The sequence below is a fragment of the Pinus tabuliformis genome, chromosome 7 (genome assembly GCF_031772625.1).
Source record: "Pinus tabuliformis cultivar Carrire ecotype Pingquan chromosome 7, CPIR1, whole genome shotgun sequence".
NCBI lineage: Eukaryota > Viridiplantae > Streptophyta > Pinopsida > Pinales > Pinaceae > Pinus > Pinus tabuliformis.
The window spans coordinates 1592112017-1592131446 of record NC_142293.1 but is presented as its reverse complement, the minus strand read 5'-3'; the positions used below and the strand labels follow the sequence as shown (position 1 = coordinate 1592131446).

Genomic DNA, 19430 nt, shown 5'->3' with positions numbered 1-19430 from the left:
TCAATCAACCAAGAGTCTGGAAGATACTACATCTGACAATCAAACTAGTGTGAAGCCAAGATGAGCTGAGAACTAAACAATACTTCCGGAGGTGTTGGACTTGATTTTCACAATCAAGGTCCATTCAAAGAGGTGGAGTTCTACCAGTGTGTTTTCATGTGTTTTAGCAGCCACAAACACCTCAAAAATTTCGCCTTAGCCTATTTTGGAGCCTCCCTACCAACCATACACAACACTATTTTCATGCTTAATCAAGTACTCAAGATTCAATGTTTTCCTTGCACAAAGGCAGCATTTCGATCACAGTTGATCCATTCTCCTCATAGGCTGCTCACCCAAACTTGGTCGAGCTGCAGGTTGAGAAGCTTCCCCTTGAAATTTGCGCATTTCTGGAGGGCAACCAGCCTTCCCTCCAGGAATTGCACAATCCTCTTTGACACCCTGCTGGGCTCCAAGATTGCGCAATCCTACCAGCCAACCCTCCCAGCAGGATTTGCACAAATTTTCCCAGTAGCAGGTTGTTCAGCCCATGATTTGTACAAATCTAGGGAGCAGTTAGCTGCTCTACCCAGAAATTGTGCAAATCGCCTAGGTATCTAGCCCAGATCCTAGCCAAAAATGCACATTTTTCTCCAACAATCGAGTAGTATCTTGCATGTGCAGATGAGTTGACCGGTTCCCTCCGAGACTGAGAAAAACAAACTTGCATGCATGGGTTGCTTCTCCCAAGGCAGCATGCAAAGGCATCCCTTGTTTCTAGGCATCCGAAACCTCCCACCAAGTGTCGCTTCCCCTAGATTCATGGCATACGTGTCTCAACCTCAATGTTATAAAAAATCATTAACTGGACATTGTAGAGCTCATTCCTCACACCAACCTTACAACTCTGACATCCCACATCACATCTATGAGTAGTCGGCACATTCATCTCCGTTATTTTTGGGTAAGCCCGCTTCCCATGCCTTATGCTGCATTTCTGTCACTTTTTGTGTTTTCGCTTGTGGGAGTACTATTTGATTGATTTCTTTGAGTGCTTGTTTTCTTTTACATGTATACTATCTTTTCCTAGCTCTGTTTCATTTTTTCATTGCTATCTCACTGTTTTCGCATGCATGAAACTATTTTGCACGGATGTTCGCCCAACTGGTGAACTGCCTCAACCACCTACATGTTAATCGGTTTGATGAATCTTTAATTCATGTTTTTCATGCACTTTTAGTCACTTCTACTATCACTTAGTATCACCATGCATTCAATGACTTACTTTCTTTTAGTTTCCTGTTGGCGAGTCGGGCCAACCTTGGCCCGAGCTCTGCTTTCACCAAGGTTGCATTGCGCAATTTGGGAAAGGAAGGCTCACCTTCCTCTCCAGATTTGTGCATTCCTAACCAGCACTAGCCTTGAGGACTGTTTTGCACATTTCTAGAGGACAGTGGCTGCTTGGCCCAAAAAATTATTCAAATCTATCCCTGGGCCAGTAGTCCTTCCCAGCTGGAATTGTGCATTGCACAACCCAGCAGTCAACAACTAGATTGGATTGTGCATTGCATAGTTCCAGTAGTCAGTCAGTCTCCCAGCAGCTCGGACTATGCCTTGTGTAGTCTTGGCAGTCAGTCTCCCAACCTCCCGGCCAAAATTGCGCAACCTTCATGATCATTCACCTAGGTATGATACGAGCCAGTTCTCATGTTAATTTTGGTTTTCAAATGACAAATTGCTTGCCATGAGTGTTTCCATGTCTCTAGGTATTGCAGGTTTTCATCTGCCTCTCAGTAGTACAAGTACAATGGTTTCCAGGAGAGTAGAGACAAAGACATCGTTCAGAGAATGCCTGGGGATGCAGTCAATAAAGTGTCCATGGACTTGCCTACCCACGAAGACATGAAGTTGTTCGTAGACAAGGACATCCAGATATGTCAGCAGCAGCATCACAGCAAGTAGCATCATGTACATCATCTGAAGACAACATACCAAATGCAATGAATGCAAGAGTAGGGTTGTTGAAATCATGGAGGCGGAACAAAGTTGCAAGCTCAAGAAGGTCCATTGATGATGAAAGAAACTTTGGAGACTCCGACTATGAAGTGACAACGCAACATGAAGATCACGCGAAGGAAGAAGATGGAACAAAGAAGGAGTTGCATGTGTTGAAGTAGCAACTCAAGAAGAACATGAAGCTGCATAGGCAGACGAATGAGTTGCAGTAGGAACAGGAACAACAATGGGCACAACATACCCTCACGGATGAAACTGCACTCGTACAAGTTAAGGATCCATCCCAGTAGCTGACACAGAGCAGACATGGTGAGAAATTTTGTTGATCGTGTTAGTGTCAGTCATTTTAGCCTGTCACTTGGATCAAATATGCTCTTACAAAGTGTTGTTAGGGTGTGAAGTCAAATTTTTGTCATTTCAGTGAGCCTTCAAATAAAAATTTGGTCACTGGTTGTTGTGTCTAGGTCACTGCTACTCCCTTCACTTACTCATGGTCTTCATCACTCATCATGGTCATTGTCTTCTTTGTGGTATCATATCTTCATTTAAGTGTCTTGGGTCATGAAATGGTTAAATTCCTCATTTTAGGTCATGGTCTAGGGTTTCACTCCATGTCATCATGATACCATATGTCAAAGCAAAACATTTCCATCATGTGATTCAGTGGGTATAGGGAGTTAGCAGCTTAGGGAAATAAAAATAAAGGTAAAGGTAATATTTAATTTCAAATAAGACAGTGTTGCAGTACACTACCTCGCCTCATCATTTCTCATGGGGACGTGTTTTCTTCAAAATATGTTTATGAAAAAATGGAGAATAATTTTACAAAATTGAAAGAGGTTTTTCTCCATTATAGACCAATTAACAAAAACCTCCTTCATTTTATGTATAGGTGTTATGATTTGAAAGAAATTCCCAAAATACACTTACTATGGGAGAGTTGCCTTGACTTCAAGACAATTTTTCAAGGGTTTGGAATAGGTGGTGGCAATTCTTAAGGACTCCATTATGTATCAAACATCCTATTATTTCCAATGGTATCTTCATATTGTTATTTTGATTAGTGGAAGGCACCCAAAATTTCTCTGCAAGTTAGTGTTGCGCTCTTGTTAGAGAAACCCTGAGTTTTTGGAGTGACCTTGGGAAAATAAAATTTTCTCCCTCATGAAGTGTCCAAATTACATGCTTGAGGTGTCCATATTATAGAATACTTCAATATATTTCCAACAAGCTATCAATCTCTCACTTTGGAGTAGTTTAAGGCCCTCAAAAGTGGTTTGGAAGATGGCACTGCGCTTTTGTGAATTATGTTGCGCTTGTGCCAGAGAAGCCCAAAACTCATCTAAACTCACCCAAATTTTGATTTTGAAGCTTGAAAATCTATTTATTGCTATTCTAAGCTTGCTCACAAGTAATTATAAGTCTTTTTCTCACCTTTTTCCTTTGACAAGATGAATGCAAATGCAAGTTCTCTTCATTTAGGGTTTAGGTGAAATTTTCATGCTGCAAGCACTAGTACAACTGATAGTTTGGTTAGTTTTCATATTGGAAACATGTAAATATTCCGCCTAACACCTCTGTACATGTTTAAAATTCCTTTTGATTCACTAAATAACTTATCAATCATCAGATTGCCTAACCCTTACCTAAACCCTATCTCATACTTAACATTTTGAGTAGATTTCCTAGCAACTCTATTTTTCAATTTCTCCTAATCATTTGTTTCCCTCATTTCACTCCATTTAAGCTTCTTAAGTTTTCTACCACCTGTATCCATATCCCAAAATTCCACTGTCATCATCTCCCTTCCCTAACTCTCTCATTTCATCATTTGCTTCCTTGAGCAAGAAAATAGTCAGCGTAAGACTAAACAGCTAATCATGGAAAAAGAACAAGCCAAGTTATTGTAGCAAGTTGGAAAATGCATGGAGATCATAGAATAAAGTGAGTTTGAAGCATCAGAGGTGAGAGGAAAAAGGAAAATACCAAGAACAAGAGGCTTCAAGAAAGCTTTGCAAGAGGAACAAGAAAAAATTCTGCTTAATGAGGATCTTGACCTAGAAGATAGGATCACCCTAGAGGTTCATCAAGGTAAGGAATATTGGCTTAATAGGGTGAATGAACACTTGGAGAAGCTCCTTGAGAAGGAAAACAGATACAACCAGTTGCTCAGACACATGGCGCATCACTATCAAGCTCAAAACATGATCACCAATGGCAAGGTAAAACAACTTAGAAACAAGCTCAAGGAGGCCAAAAAAGACCAAAAGGATGAAGGAAACTTGGAGATGCTTGCTGAAGCATCCATGAAGATATAAAAAACTAATTTTTACACCTTCCCTACAATTTTGAGCTAATTCTTAGCATTTTGAGTTTTTTGGCAAATTTTGGTCTAAATTCAGAAATTTGGCTTTTCCAAAAGCGTAGCGCCTTGGTGTTGTGCTTTTTCCTCAAGCATCCATTTAAGGAAAGGTCTACATTTTTGGAAATGTCTTAGAATCCTCTAAAAACCCATTTGACCAGATTTTGCAGAGGTGGCTTAGTTTTGGAGAAAAATGCAAAAAAGTGGCAAAAAACTAGCATTTTGGACCATTTTTTGACAAGCGCTGCGCTTCTAGAGCGACCTTGGGTGAATGGATTTGTGAAGGTCTTCCCATGCTCCAAATTTGTAAATTCAAATTGTTCTATAAACTAGACTTGAAGGGCTAGTTGACCACTCTCTTAGACTTGCATTTTTACCCCTAGAAGGCACCTAAAAATCATCTCAATGTTGGTGTTGTGCTTGTGCACTTTCTGTGTTTTTATTTATAAAATTTCACTATGTAAAATTTCTAGTTTCTAGTCTGACTTGGTCAAAATTAAGATTCTCTATGTAATGGCACAAGTTACAAGGCTAGGTGATGTAGGCATGAATAAATGTATATCATAGTTTTTTTTATGTTTATTAGGCCTCATAAAAGAAGTAAACTCCTAATCAAACTCTCCATGAGGTGTTTGAGTTGCACCTTCTCACTCTCACCTGTTGGTTGAGAGAATCTTGGATTCAGTTCCTCCACCAAGGAATTCGACTCCTGAAGGTAGGAAAGTGGTCTAGGAGATTCTATAAGTACTATTTCACTTCAGGAGAAGAGGGTTGAACTTTTTGTAAAGGAGACTTGCATTGTAATTATCTTTTAGTTAATACAGATACATGTTGCAGCTATTTTCAAGGAACTCTAGCCCAATGAGTTCATGGTGCTTGTACTTCATTCTTTTTGTTTTCTCATGGTCTAAACATCTTTACCTACATTATATATATTCTTTCTATGAATGCCTTGTGATTAAATACTTAGAATTCTTGTTTTTCAAGCTCTATTATCTAGTTTTCATAGTTATGTGTTTTGTCTTCCTAAGCGAATGAACTCATATTGATTTATGCTCATTAGTTTCTTCCACATTATATCCTCTATACTACACTGAAAAATACTCAAATTAGACAATGGATTCTGACATCTAGCTCCTTCTTATGTTTTCTTCTGTATTCCCATAGCCTATACCTACTTGTGGCTCCAAAACCCTAAGTTCAGCAAATCCTTAAAAAACCAAATTTTCACAAACAAAAAAACAAATACACATATCTACCCTAAAATTTATTTGCTTTAAAGTCATATCACTGATAAGAGACTTAGAGAGATCCCTCTCACACTCAGTAGGGCTGGCTATTGAGCTGAAGTGGTTTGAGGTTACCCTTGTCGATTTCCTTTTCAGCCTAGGATATTGTAAGGACTAACAAATTGCATGCAAGGGATTTGGCAGCATGCATGTCATTGAGCGCGCGCATGCGATCCAACCCATTCAACACACTTACCAAGGCAAAGACAAGAAGCAAGTCCAACTAGAGCTGAACATGTACTTCGTCAAGTTGATGTGCATGACCACCAATACACACTTGAAGATCAGCATGGACACCATGCTTCAGTGTGGTGCTGGTTCAGCCACACCCAAGAAGACCATGAACATGTTAGCAGATGAGTTGGATGAAGGGGTCGAACCAATGCACTAGTTGCAACGGAGGCAAGAGTTTGGTTCAACAAGATGTCACCATGAGGTGCATGCACACTATCACGAACGACCAAACTTGGCATCAACTCACCACCTTCACCATCATAAGGATGTCAAATCACAGTGGACCGAATGTCAGTAATGTCTTGCAAGGCTTTCTCAAGCCATGTTGTCTCACATGAGTACATGTGCATTGTAATGTTGAGTCATGTTAAGTGTAATTCAAGTGTCAATGGTTGGATGTAACAGTCATAGAGTAGGTGAAGAGTCATGAGGGTAGTTGAACACTCACAAAGGGGAATGTCAAGCGTCACCCCACCTTTTGCTATAAATAGTCCCTGATAACTCATTGTAATGGCTTTTGGTCCACCAAGATTCTACTAAGAATATTTTGAAGAAAGCTTGGACAATATTGTAATGTGCCTTGTCTTCTCCACTGCACAAATCTAGTACATCTTCTTGGAGGAGCAGGTGGATGTGGCTATAACATTTCACTGTTGGGGCTAGTAGGTTTACATGGATGTATTGTATGATTGTGACATACACTTATTTATATAATAAGAGCCAGCACATTATCATGCATATGTTGTTATTGTAGTTGGACTGCTCCAGTTGCTTTAATGATATATGTTGTTTAACTTACATACTTGTATATGAACTGATTCACATGCAATTATATGAATCTTGTTGTTAATGTGTTGCATATGTTGTTAATGTTTTCATCGTCTGTGTTGACTGCTCTGTCGGACATCAGACAGACCTTTCACATGAACCTTAGCATAACAACCGTCACACTTGTCTCAGATTGATCCATGAGTGTTGTACGTGTTATCTTACCTTGTATGATGTGATTTCCTTATTCGAGTGGAATTCTCTGTCAGAATTTGTGCATGTCCTTTGTGTTGTGTGTTCTTAGCCGAGTTGGTATTGATCCCTTTCAACATGGAACTCACCTTCACCTCCTTCCCCATTCGAACTGTTGGAACCTCTCATACACCTTCCTTGACTCACTGCATCAGTCACACCCTTGCTGCTAATATAGTTATTCTACTTGCCTCTGTGCGACACCGTGGTCAAGGCATTACCTTATGACCCACTACTAAGACTCCTAAACCAAACAGTCTGAGGTCTAATTGGGACTTATTACCAGGGAGATCCCTGTTGGCTTGGTGGAGATTGACCCAGGTTCAGAGTTACTTAGCCAAACAAATCCCTACACTACTGGCCCTTTCTGCATCATCCCACAGAGTGCGAACTGAAGTCTCACCCGAAACAATATAGGGGGATGTTGGAACCAAGTTTCCACACCCTTGAGATGTCTGTGGTGTCGATTTAGTCCAACTGTGCCTATCTTCACACAGGTTACTTAGCGCACTATTCTAACCTTCAATACCCTTGCGATATGTTATAATCGCCTTTCGTGCAGCCCTGACCAAGGGTTGAGATGCTTTCACACTGCTATGGCAGCGAACTGCACTATTTCAACAATCTACACCGCAGATATTACTTATCTTCTTACATACGTTAGTTAAATTCACGTAAACATATATTATATCTTGTATTCACTTAATCAATACAATCATATATATTCGCGCATCATATAAACAATAAAAGTGCAATTTATACCCAATATATTCAATGCATAAAATAGGAAATAAATACACAGAATAGATATGAAACTCCTCTTTATTAATACTTCCAACTGTTACAGCTTGACTCACCCTTCACACTCAACTGCAAGGGTCCATGCACTCAGTTGCAGACTACTAGGCCTCTGCGCACTTAGCTATAGAGCCTTCTCCTACTCTACAACCTGTTGTGGCCAACAACAACCCCCCTTCTTATTTAGTGTTATTCCTAATACTAAATAAGTGGGGACCCTTAGTTAAATATCTAAAAAATCAAATTAGTGTTTAAATTTCCTTTTCCAAATAAACTTACCATCATAAGCTTAGGAAACCCCCCTTCTAAAATCCAAAAAATCTAAGTTTTATGATAAGGTAAGACACAAATATTTCCTTAGGAATATCACATCACAAAAAGATAATGGGATACCTCCTTATGAGCTGAATTTGAAAACATTACGAGATTGCGATGTGCGATAATGAAATATCGCATTGCATAGAGCACAATTTACAACAAAACACTTTAATTTGCCTATATGCGATGACACCGATCGCAAAACCGCATTTCGCAGAAAACAGGTTAACAAAGATTGTCATACATAACATTCCTGCGATCAGCGATATTGCGATATCGTGATACAGCGACAATGCGATAATGAAATATCATGAGCGACCAACTTTGCGATGTTACGATTTTGTGATATTATCATTTCGCGATGCTGCGATCTGCGATATTGCGAAGCAAATCGCAAAATCGCTCCATCGCAGATCTTTCGGGCATGTTATTCAAGAAAAGTATTTTCCTTAAGCTGACACCTAGTTATGTGCTTTAATGCTAATAAATGAGTTAGTTTCCAGTTATTAATGGAATATGGGTGCGTGCTTATCGAAAAATCATCTCACGTAAGGTGGTATATTTTATGTTGTCTGCGGCATTTAAAACTTTCCCATCACCCTTCCTTGTCATTCATTTTCACTTGTGAATTGCAGGAACGGAGAACTGAGGCCGATACAAAGAAATACGCAGGTTAAAATGGGAAAGAAAAGAAAATCCCCCAGCTCAGAAGAAAAAGAAATGGCACCCTTATATACAGACACGGCATGTAACAGAGATGCGGGAATTGCTACGTGGGAAGGCATGTATAATCTGCTTGAAGAGGAGAATCCCATAGTAATGGAAGTAGTTGCTACCGCGAGCTCAAATGGTTCTTCTGAAGCATCCCTTACAGAACTAGCCTGCTCATTCTTACACCGGATAGCAACAAGACCCAAAATTCTCCCATACACGGACATGGTGAAGCGGATTCTGGACAGCGCAGATATCAGAAACAGACAGTTTAAAACTCAAGGTCAAGAGCTTACGGAAATATTATTTTCACAAATGATGAACTTTATATTCGCTAGAAAGAAAAATCGCAAAAGGCGAAAAATGCATCAAGGAAACCCGGGTCAAGAAACGGAGGCAGTTTCCAATGCGTGATTAGTGCCTAGCGCTAAGCGCGCATCGCTGAGAATTTTTTTTCGAAAAGGAAAGATGCTAATTGCCCAGTCATCTGCAAGCTTCAAAAATTGAAAGAAAACAACACTACAGGCAGATTGGAAGCAGAAGGCAAAAGAAAAGGCAGAAGAAATTCAAGGGTTAACCAGGTTAAACTAGGATTATTAATAGGCTTACTTTAGTAAAGCCACATAGCCAATGGATGACTCTCAAGTGTATCATCAATTCGGCCGAAAATATGGCACCAGCTCTCATCAATTCTGTTTTCTCAACTCAACTAAAATCGGAAGTCGGCCAGCCGACTCTTCTCAAACAGATGCTGCATGCATGTGATTTCAAGGACCAAATACAGAAGTAGTTTAATTTTTAGATTCAATTTTAGTTTTAATTTTGTTTTATTTTCCTGGAAAGAGGAAGATCATTTAAACCGCATCCTATATTTTTTTAATAATTTATTTTTAGATTTAGTTAGTAGTATTTAAACCCTTCTCATGCATTTAGAGAAGGGTCCTGAAATTTATCAAAAACTTATCCCCAGAACATGCACTTCTGTACCCTTTGAGGGGGTTTTGATGAATGAATGGAACAAGATTTATTGATGTTTGCATTTGATATCTGCTACTGATGTTTCACTTTTGTACTCTTAGTAGATATTTGATCAAGAAGATATAAATCGTTATCGCTTGAAGTTCATGAGTAGGACTAGTTATAAATGGTATTTCTATCTCTTAACTATTTCTGCCTATGTGTTAGAGTGATTTTCATGTTTAGTTATTTATATATTAATGTATGAATGCTTGAGTTATCATTTGGCACTTTTGTACGGTGATAGCTATTTATTTATGCTTAGTGTATGAATAGCTTATTATGCGATATGTTTTTCACAACTGTTTCATCTAACTTTTTATACGAAGTGGTTCATGTTTATTGAATTCTTTTCTCATAGCAGCTGCATGATCTTTATTACCAGTTGTTGTCTGAAATCATTTTAGATCGCATACAGGAAAGATTACACCCCGGGTTAGTGTAGATTTACATATTTCTGTTTATTAGAATATAATTTCCTTATTATTAGATTAGAATTGGAGTAGAAGAATTACATTTAGAAACTGTTAGATCAGAAATATCAATATTTCCCACACACACACATAAATTGGGAAACTGGTCCCATATCCCCAGTCAGACTTGCTATACCAAACGAAAAAGGAGCTACCAACCAAGGTCTGGACCGGGCGGGTATCCCCCTTGTTGTAGACCCGATTTTCGGGGCTTCAACATATTTGGCGCTAGAAGGAGGGCCATGAACTATGAATGGCAAGAAAATCCAAATCTAAATACCATTCTAATAGTAAATCGCCCTCACCATCTCCTCCGACTTCTCCATTGCATTCAGAAACCTTAAATCCAGAGTTAGGAGTCGCTAGAGTAATAGCCGCTGCTACAAACCCTGATATTTCAGAAAAATCTACTATTGAACCTCCTGAAGTTGAATCTTTGATTCACAAACTTCAGCGATTTTCATTATCTCCTCAAAAGTCTGATAAATCTCAAGGCAGCATGACTTCGCAATATAATCCTACTCATCCTCTCACCAGGTTAAAGAGTGAAAAGTTTGGTGTTCAGCCAACCGAAATACCTCTACCTACTAGGAAGAGAGCAAGGAAGTCTCCTAAAGGATCCAATAGCGAGACTCTTTCATCATCATCGTCCATCTCGACCTCTTCACCGCGAAGTCAACCATCCACTCCTCCACTTCAAATCATCGTCCATCAGCCTATTGCAACTTCCTCAACTCCTTCTCAACCATCTGGAGTCATAATATCCTCATCTTCTCAACCACAGGGATCATCTTCTGCACTTTCCTCTGTTAGTAGTTCAGCAATGGCCCAATCTCCATGGAATAACCCAGGGGCAGTCTTAATGCCTGCACCCTTGAGTCAGTTACCGACCCATCCTGAAAAATGGCTGCCTAAGTTTAACCCTGAGGCAGGCATGCTAGCGGAAGAGCATATAAATAACTTTATGTTATCTATAAATCTCAATGGAGTTGTTAATGAGGATGTTGTTGTTCGACTTTTCCCTTATACTTTGCAAGGGACAGCCGGATCATGGTATTTCTCGTTACCTTCTGGATCTATTACTAGTTGGGACATCTTCCAAGAACAATTCCTGACCAAGTTTGGTGACGACAGGTCTACAGCAACACTGATCAATGACTTGTCTAATCTTAGGGTAGAGTCAAGAGAACTTATCAAAGATTTCAATTTATGTTTCAATAAAATTTTAAACAAAATACCTACTGCTTCTCAGCATAGTGAAGAAGTGTGAAGTGAATGGTACATTACTGCTTTACCATCAAACTTAGCAATCTTTGTTGATAGAGCTAACAAAACAACCTTAGTTGAAAATATGAAAGAAGCAATAGCAGTAGAGAAACGTATTACGACCCTAGAAAAGAGAAACACGATGGAAGAATGAAAATCTAAGAAGGTATCTTTCAAAGAAGATCCCAAGAAAAAACAACCTAAAGATCCATTTGATTTAGAAGGATTACAAAAAGTTTTGAAGACCATGTCTAACGAAATTGTCGACATCAAGAAACAAGTGGCAGAAACTTCTTCTAAAAATCCATACAGGCCTTTTAAAAGAAATCCTTCAACTGATTCCAAACCCCCTAATGCTATATCAAATGCTGAGTCGGAAGAAGAAGAAGAAGAGGAAAACACTACCGAAGAACATACCGATGAAGAAGAAGTTGTAGAGTTACAAGGTATGTGGGATTTCATCCTCCCAAATGAAGAATATCAAGAGGCATTCCCGGTTAGTACTCGCAGCAGAAATCAACTTGATCCTTCTCAACCTACACCTAAGCCAAAGAGCACAAGCTCAATGTCTAAGGATAAATTCGCAGCCAAGAAAACATCACCTAAAGCGACTCAAACCAGCCCAGTCCAAACAGACACATCTACTCCATCTAAAACGCTAATCATTTCGGATGAAATGGAGTGTAACATTGTAGAAGATATGAAAAACACTAGGGCCAATATTACTCTTTTTGAATTGAGCAAGTTAAAACACCAGCAGAAAGTACTTTTGAAAGAATTACATGTTGTGCCAGTTGCACCTTTACCAGCTGCCGTAATCTCTCAAGCTTCTCATGATATGGGAAGACCTCCAACTAGTACGATGAATAAAGTTGATCCAAACAATATCGCATTAATTGGAGGAAGATCGAGATCGCATACTCCCCCATTTCTCCTTATGAAATGTTCAGTAAAAATGTGCATAATTGCTTAGTTGATTATGGAGCTTCATCGAATATTTTGCCAAGATAAATTTGTGCAAATTGAATGTTCAACCATAGAAATCCGTTGTATGCATAGTCCAATTAGATTGATCGCAAGTCGAATTAATTGGTGAGTTAAATCAGGTTACCATAAGTTGTCATCCAACCCAAAGGTATGTCAAGTTATTGACATTTTAGTTGTTGATATTCCTGAATTTTATGGCTTAATTCTTAGCAGAGACTGGTCAGAAAAACTTCATGGATACTTTGCAAGTGATTGGTCCCACATGTGTTTCCCTTATAATGGTAAACCAAACCAAATAAAAGTTGAACGCGAGCGACATCAGAAATACATAGTAACAAAACTCGAGGGAGAAAACAAACCAGTAGCATATAATTCTAACATCATTGGCAACTATTCAGTAGATTCTTTCTTAGGAAATTTTAATTCTCACACTTCACCTTACTTAGAACATTTTGTTTTTTCTCAAGTAGAAATTTTTTCACAAATAGATAGTTCTAAATGCATTAATTTTATAGATAGTCCTGTAAATAAATCTTTGTTTTGGAAACTATTTTTTGATGGTTCTAAGTCTAACGAAGAGCAGGATGCGTTTTAGTAAGCCCAGAGGGAGATAAAACCATGCTAACTTGCAGACTCGAATTCAAGTACACCAACAATATCGCAGAATACGAGGCTCTAATCCAAGGGTTATACAAAGCAATCGGATTAGACGTCAAATACCTGTAAGTTTTCGGAGATTTTGAAATTGTAATAAGACAGGTACGTAATACTATACACTGTTTATCAGGTCATTTAAAGCATTATCAATCTTTAGTTCAAGATCTGACTAAACATTTTATAGCATTTAATATTTCCTCAATACCCAGACTCCAGAATGCTAGCGCAGACCTCTTACCCAACGTAGCTTCGAAGCTCATTCCTTCAGAAGATTTTAGCCCTGACCGATTTTCAATTGAGTTAATTTTTAGACCATCTATCCCTGATAACATTACCAATTGGAGGATTTTCAATGACAATCCTGATATCGTGAGTTTTCTCACATCTGAAGGATCCTACACCAATCAAATAATTGACGAAGACCAACATGACCAACAATTGCAATAGGATAGTACTAACAATGCTATACCTAAATCAGTAGTCAAGTTAGAAGACCTTTACGATTTGAAAGATCGATTCAAAATATCTACCAATTCAAAACTCCAAAGTTCAACTTTGAATTATGAATTAGTAAATCTAGGAACTGATGCCAAACCGCAGAATATTAACCTAGGCCTTGGCCTAGCCCCTGAAGAGAAATTAGCCTAAATCCGTCTCTTGAAACAATACAAAAGTGTCTTTGCTTGGAATTACGATGAACTCAAAACATGTGACACCTCCATCATCCAACATACTCTCCCAATGATTGCTAATGAAAAACCTGTCCAACAAAAGTTGAGAAAGATCCATCCAAATTTAGAAAATCAGATCAAAATTGAACTAAACAAGTTATTGAAAGCCAAAGTAATCTTTCCCGTTAGACATTCTAAATGGGTCTCTAATATGGTACCTCCAAATTTAGAAAATCAGATCAAAATTGAACTGAACAAATTATTGAAAGCCAAAGTAATCTTTCCCGTTAGACATTCTAAATGGGTCTCTAATATGGTACCTGTTAGAAAGAAAAACGGAGATATTAGAATCTGCATTGACTTTCGAAACCTTAACAAGGCCTACCAGAAGGACAATTTTCCTTAACCTCCCATGGAACAAATACTGCAGGCAATTGCGGGCTCAGAATTAATGTCATTCTTGGATGGATTCTCATGATACAACCAAGTGCTGGTACATCCTGACGATCAATTAAAAACGACATTCAGAACTAAGTGGGGCACATATGCATATCAAAAGATGCCATTTGGTTTGATTAATGCAGGTGCCACATTTCAGAGAGCCATGGACATTGCATTCAAAGGGTTAGTTAACAAATCAGTGGTAATCTATTTAGATGATATTACTGTTTATTCCAAGAAACGAAACAACCATCTCAGGGATTTAAAACAAATTTTCCAATGTTGTTTAACGTATGGAATTTTGCTTAACCCGAAAAATCCTTTTTCGCATTAAGTGAAGGAAAGCTTCTAGGATTCATAGTGTCAAAATCTGGAATTCATATTGATCCTGACAGAATCAAGGAAATTTCCACAGTACCCCTACCTCACAACAAGAAAGCCATGCAATTGTTCCTTGGTCATATTAACTTTGTAAAGAGATTTGTGCCAGATTTTTCGAGAATCATGTCTCCTTTACAAGCCATGATTAAAAATAACGCAAATTTTAAGTGGGGCCAAGATGAACATGAGGCATTCAATCTTATCAAACAAGCCATTATCAATGCTCCATCTTTAGCAACTCCAATTTTTTCTGATACTTTTATTTTGTATACATTTGCCTCGGATAAATCATATGCTGTGATACTCACTCAAGCAAATCAAGAAAAGGCGGAAGCCCCAATTTCTTTTTTCAGTTCCAATTTACAAGGTGCTGAGCTGAATTATTCAGATGTGGAGAAACAAGATTATGTTTTTTTTAAAGCAATTAAATATTTCAGACCTTTCTTACTCAAAACACATACCAAGATCATAGTACCGTTTCCAGCGGTAACAAATCTTCTAGTATAGAAGGATGTGTGAGAAAATGGCAAATTGGGTTACTGCCTTACAAGAATATGACGTAGAAATCAGACCAGCAAATATTGTAAAAGGTCAAGGCTTTTGCAAAATGCTGGCAGGAGCATCGCTAATACCCAAAAATCCATCTGAAGAGGTACAAGTCTATGAGGTAAGCCTAAACAATGTTGAGTCATTATATTCTGATATTATTTATTATCTAAAGAATGGATATGCCCCTTCAAACCTCGATCATACCAAGAAAAGAGCCCTAAGATTAAAAGCCAAACAATATCAACTTGTGAATGACATTCTTTTTAGAATAAATTATGATTTTGTTCTTCTTAGATGTCTTGAGAAAGTTGAAGCTGAAAAAGTCTTGCAGGAACTCCACGATGGGCCAGCAGGTGGACATTACGCTGGAGACACCACTGCTCATAAGATCTTACGCGCAGGCTATTACTAGCCCACATTATTCAAAGACGCACACAACTACGTAAGGAAATGCCAAGTCTGTCAAACCGCTGCTAGGAGACAAAAGAAACCATCCTTGCCACTGCAACCAGTTACCATCGAACAGCCATTCGATTAGTGGGGATTGGACATAATAGGTGAGATCATTCCTCACTCTTCTAAACAACATAGATACATCCTTACAGCGACAAATTACTTTACTAAATCGGTAGAAGCAGTTCCCCTCAAGACGGATAATGCTGAAAATATCGTTGAATTCATAGATCAGTTCATAATCACCAGGTTTGGATTGCCTTCCACTTTAATGTTTGATAATGCATCATACTTTTCTGGAAATGCAATGACTGAATTTGCACTTAAAAGGGGTTTCAAGCTTAAATACTCGGCCAATTATTATCCACAAGTGAATGCGTTAGCTGAATCTACAAATAAGAACTTAATTAGAATCATTAAGCGAGCCATTGACCAAAATCATAAAAATTGGCATAAGTCTTTAATATACGCTTTATGGGCAGATTGAATAGCGCAGAAAGCCTCTATTGGCACTTCTCCCTTTAACTTAGTTTATGGGAAAGAAGTGGTTCTTCCAACACATCTGGAAATTCCCTCTTTAGCCTTGGTTCAATATATTGATGAAGTACCAACTTCCTCTTTACAACTTAGGCAGCTGGAATTAATTAAATTAGAAGAACAACGAGAAAGGGCTAAGATAACTCACACTCATCATCAAGCATTGGTATAGGCCTCCTTTTTTTCTTTGTAAAGTTAGGCATTCTTCATTCCGGATAACAGCAAAATTACATCATACTAGAGTTTAGGTGGCAGATCTGCCCGAAGGAAACCAGACCGCCACCTTTTGGCCTTAAAACCTGACCAAAATTTAAAAATGTTAAGTTCCTTCTTTCTGTCGTAATCATTGTTCTGCTTATTAAAATTGAGGCTAACTACAATAACATAACTCGACGTCCAGATACAATTTAGATTCATCACAAAATTAACTAAAGAAGGCACACACCACTAATCTTCGTCCGACAAATTTACCGGGGCTGACTTAGAGTCGCTAGCGCCCGGCTTCAGGATCTTCTGCTCTATGGCCCATTTGAGTTACAGCATCATTTGCTTCATGTCCTTTAGCAGCAGATGGTTTCTAGAAACCTGTACTTGGACAGCTGCAAGCTCTTTTAGGAGAATGTTTTTTATGGAGGCCGATTCTTCCATCAGTTGGTGTTTGAGGAGTTCTTCAGCCTGTTTGCGCTCTTCATCCTCCTCTTCGCAAACAGCTCGGTTAACCTCCATAGCCGTACCAATCACATGTTTCATGATCCAATAGAATTGTAACGTTTTATTGAACAACGTGTTCCTGCCTCTAGAGGTGCCAGGGTCCGTGATCACTTCCCAGTCCCCGTAGGGGATTTCTTTGTTCACGTTGATTTCCCTTAGCTCGTGCTCCCATTCATGGATAAGAGAGCGGACCTCAGGAGAAATTTCGGTCATGTAGCCATTGATTAGGTGAAGGAGTTTGTCAAAGTCAGGCTTCCTGCCCCTTTTGTTCGATTGACTACTGGTGCCAGCATCCCTCTTCTTATCAGAATTGGTCTTCCTTGGAGCCATCTTACTACTAGCCTGGGGCTTGGGCATTGTGGAAGCTTTCTGACCTATCATAGCAGAAAACCACAGGTAAGTGTGAGAGAGATGGAGCACAATCGAGGTCAACTCAGATGTAGCGGCAAGCTTAGCATGAGTGGATGCCTGGGTCCTAGGAGCAATTCCATTTCAGGCACGGCGGCTGAAGACCCACCACCATCTCACAAGGTCCCGGAGAACCCCCCACCCGAGAAAGCGATGAAACCTGGCGGCCTTAGCCAGCAGGAAGGAGAACCAGATGAGGAAGAGACCACGGAAGAAGGCCAGTTAGCAGAAAATACTAGGGGTGCGCAGACCCTCCTGAAGCGCGACGAGAACCGGCGGAGCCCCCCACATAGCCTGTCTCTTAGAGCAGGGCATGAAACTAGCATGAAGCAAAACTTCCCCATCCTGGAAGGGGGGAAGGAGAAGACAAAGAGTCCCCGGAGGGCCTTTTTCATTGCTGCACCAGTGGTTCTGCGCACAAGGCCAGAGCATAGCCAGCCAGGCAAAGAGAACTGAGAAACAAGCATGCATAATGTCTGAAGGACGAAGACTGTAGGAAACATACCACCTTTTCTTGTCAAAGCCGAGGAGGAGGGTTGGTCGTAGAGATGAGCAGGCACCTTTCCGTTCTTTTTCATCGTGCTTACTAAGCTGAATGAGCCTTCCATCTGTTTCCTTGGGCTTATTAACACGTGGTCAAGTCGACCGGGCCGCCACTTGGCTGATTAAATTTCTGGCCTCCGCTTGGCCGTTTAATTTTCCATCACGCATTCTGGCTTCCCCATCTCGAGAAGTGGCATGACTTGACCTTCCCACTTTATGCGTCATTATCCCAACCTCCATCCAGCTGCTCTTGCCGTAGCCTTCCTGTACTCCTGGTGCCACCTGTCATCCTTCCTCTGTCCATTATCCCGAATTCCGGAGTTGTCTCTAGATCATTCCTTAATTCTGTCTCAGCTCGCACATCTTCTCCATCCCTTCGGCCACTCTTTCCATGCCCCGTCACCTGCCCGATTTGTTCCTGCCTTTCTCCTCTGCCTATTCCCACGGATGAGCTGTCCGATCCCAGCTGATGTAGATTATCTCTGCCTCCGCTGCGTGCCGCCTGATCCTGACCGTTCATCTCTTTCATGCCATTACCACCTTTATCAACTTTTAGCAATTGCTGAAGTTGAGATTTCTCCTCTTGGTGCAGATGAGGCAGACCTTCGCTGTCAATTTCTTTGCCCTGGTTCCGGCAACCTCAATTCGCAAACCAATCCGTCGGCTTATTACCTGCACGTCTGGTGTGAGTCGAGAGGAGGTAGTCTATTCTTGGAAGGAGCTTCCCAATTTCGCCAACAAGCCAAGCAGTTCTCCAGCTTTTGCTGATCCTATCCGCTGGTTGTTGCTGCTGAAGCTTCCTAACCATGTCAATTACCAGCTTCGAGTCCCCCTCGATTTGGAGGCATTTGAAATTGACTTGAAGAGCTATTTCCAGGCCCCGCTTTAGGGCATACAGCTCGGCTTCATTATTCGAGGCTTCCCTGCAATCCATCGCGAAAGTTCTTAAAGTGTTGCCTCCGGCCTCTCCTCGGTTGTGCTTTGCAGCTCCGTCGAAGTTTAGTTTTATGAATCCTTGTCTGTACTGGTTGCTTTCGGCCACTATTTTGGTCTGTTCTTTTCGAGAACCCCCGTCGGTTACCATACTCTGTCTAACCTCAAGTCTGTTCAGGATTTTCTCCTCTATAGTCAAAACTTGCAAGTCCTCATCCTTCCAGCTTTTCGTTAGGATTGCTTCCCGAGTGTTTCTAATGGTTTGCTCCCAGATTGCTACGAGGGTTCAGGCTTCTGTATTTAAGATGGCCCCATTCCATGCTTTCCAAATATTCCAAAGCAGGAACCCAGCGGAAAGGAGCCAGGCTCGATTGACCACCATGTTCAAGTAAGGCTTTCTCAGCCAATTGACTATGGTACTTACGATGTTTTGATGGTTTCTGTGTTGGCACTCAAACAATTTATGGTGGCTTTCCCACAGGGAGGAGCTGATGGAGCAGCGGTTCATCAAATGTTCCATGGTTTCCTCTTGGGAAAAGCAGAGGGCACAGCGGGATGGGCCTTGGCTTCCCTTCCTCAGAATCTGGTCCCAGGTGAGTGCTCTACCGTGTAGAATGGTCCAAATGAAAAAAGAGATTTTAGGCCAGTGCTTGATTTTCCAAAGGTTTTTCCATTG

At 40.1% G+C, this 19430-nt stretch overlaps 1 protein-coding gene across 1 annotated transcript; it reads right to left on the bottom strand.

The window, feature by feature from the left end:
• Positions 1 to 18461: 18461 nt before the first annotated feature.
• LOC149254194 (uncharacterized) lies at positions 18462 to 18905 on the bottom strand. Its single transcript, XM_089454720.1, has one exon. The coding sequence runs from the start codon at positions 18903 to 18905 to the stop codon at positions 18462 to 18464; it is 444 nt and encodes a 147-aa protein (XP_089310846.1).
• Positions 18906 to 19430: the final 525 nt, after the last annotated feature.

Bases quoted from the DNA above. Each gene is read 5' to 3' on its own strand.
- LOC149254194 (XM_089454720.1), bottom strand. From the start codon at position 18,905: ATGGTAACCGACGGGGGTTCTCGAAAAGAACAGACCAAAATAGTGGCC.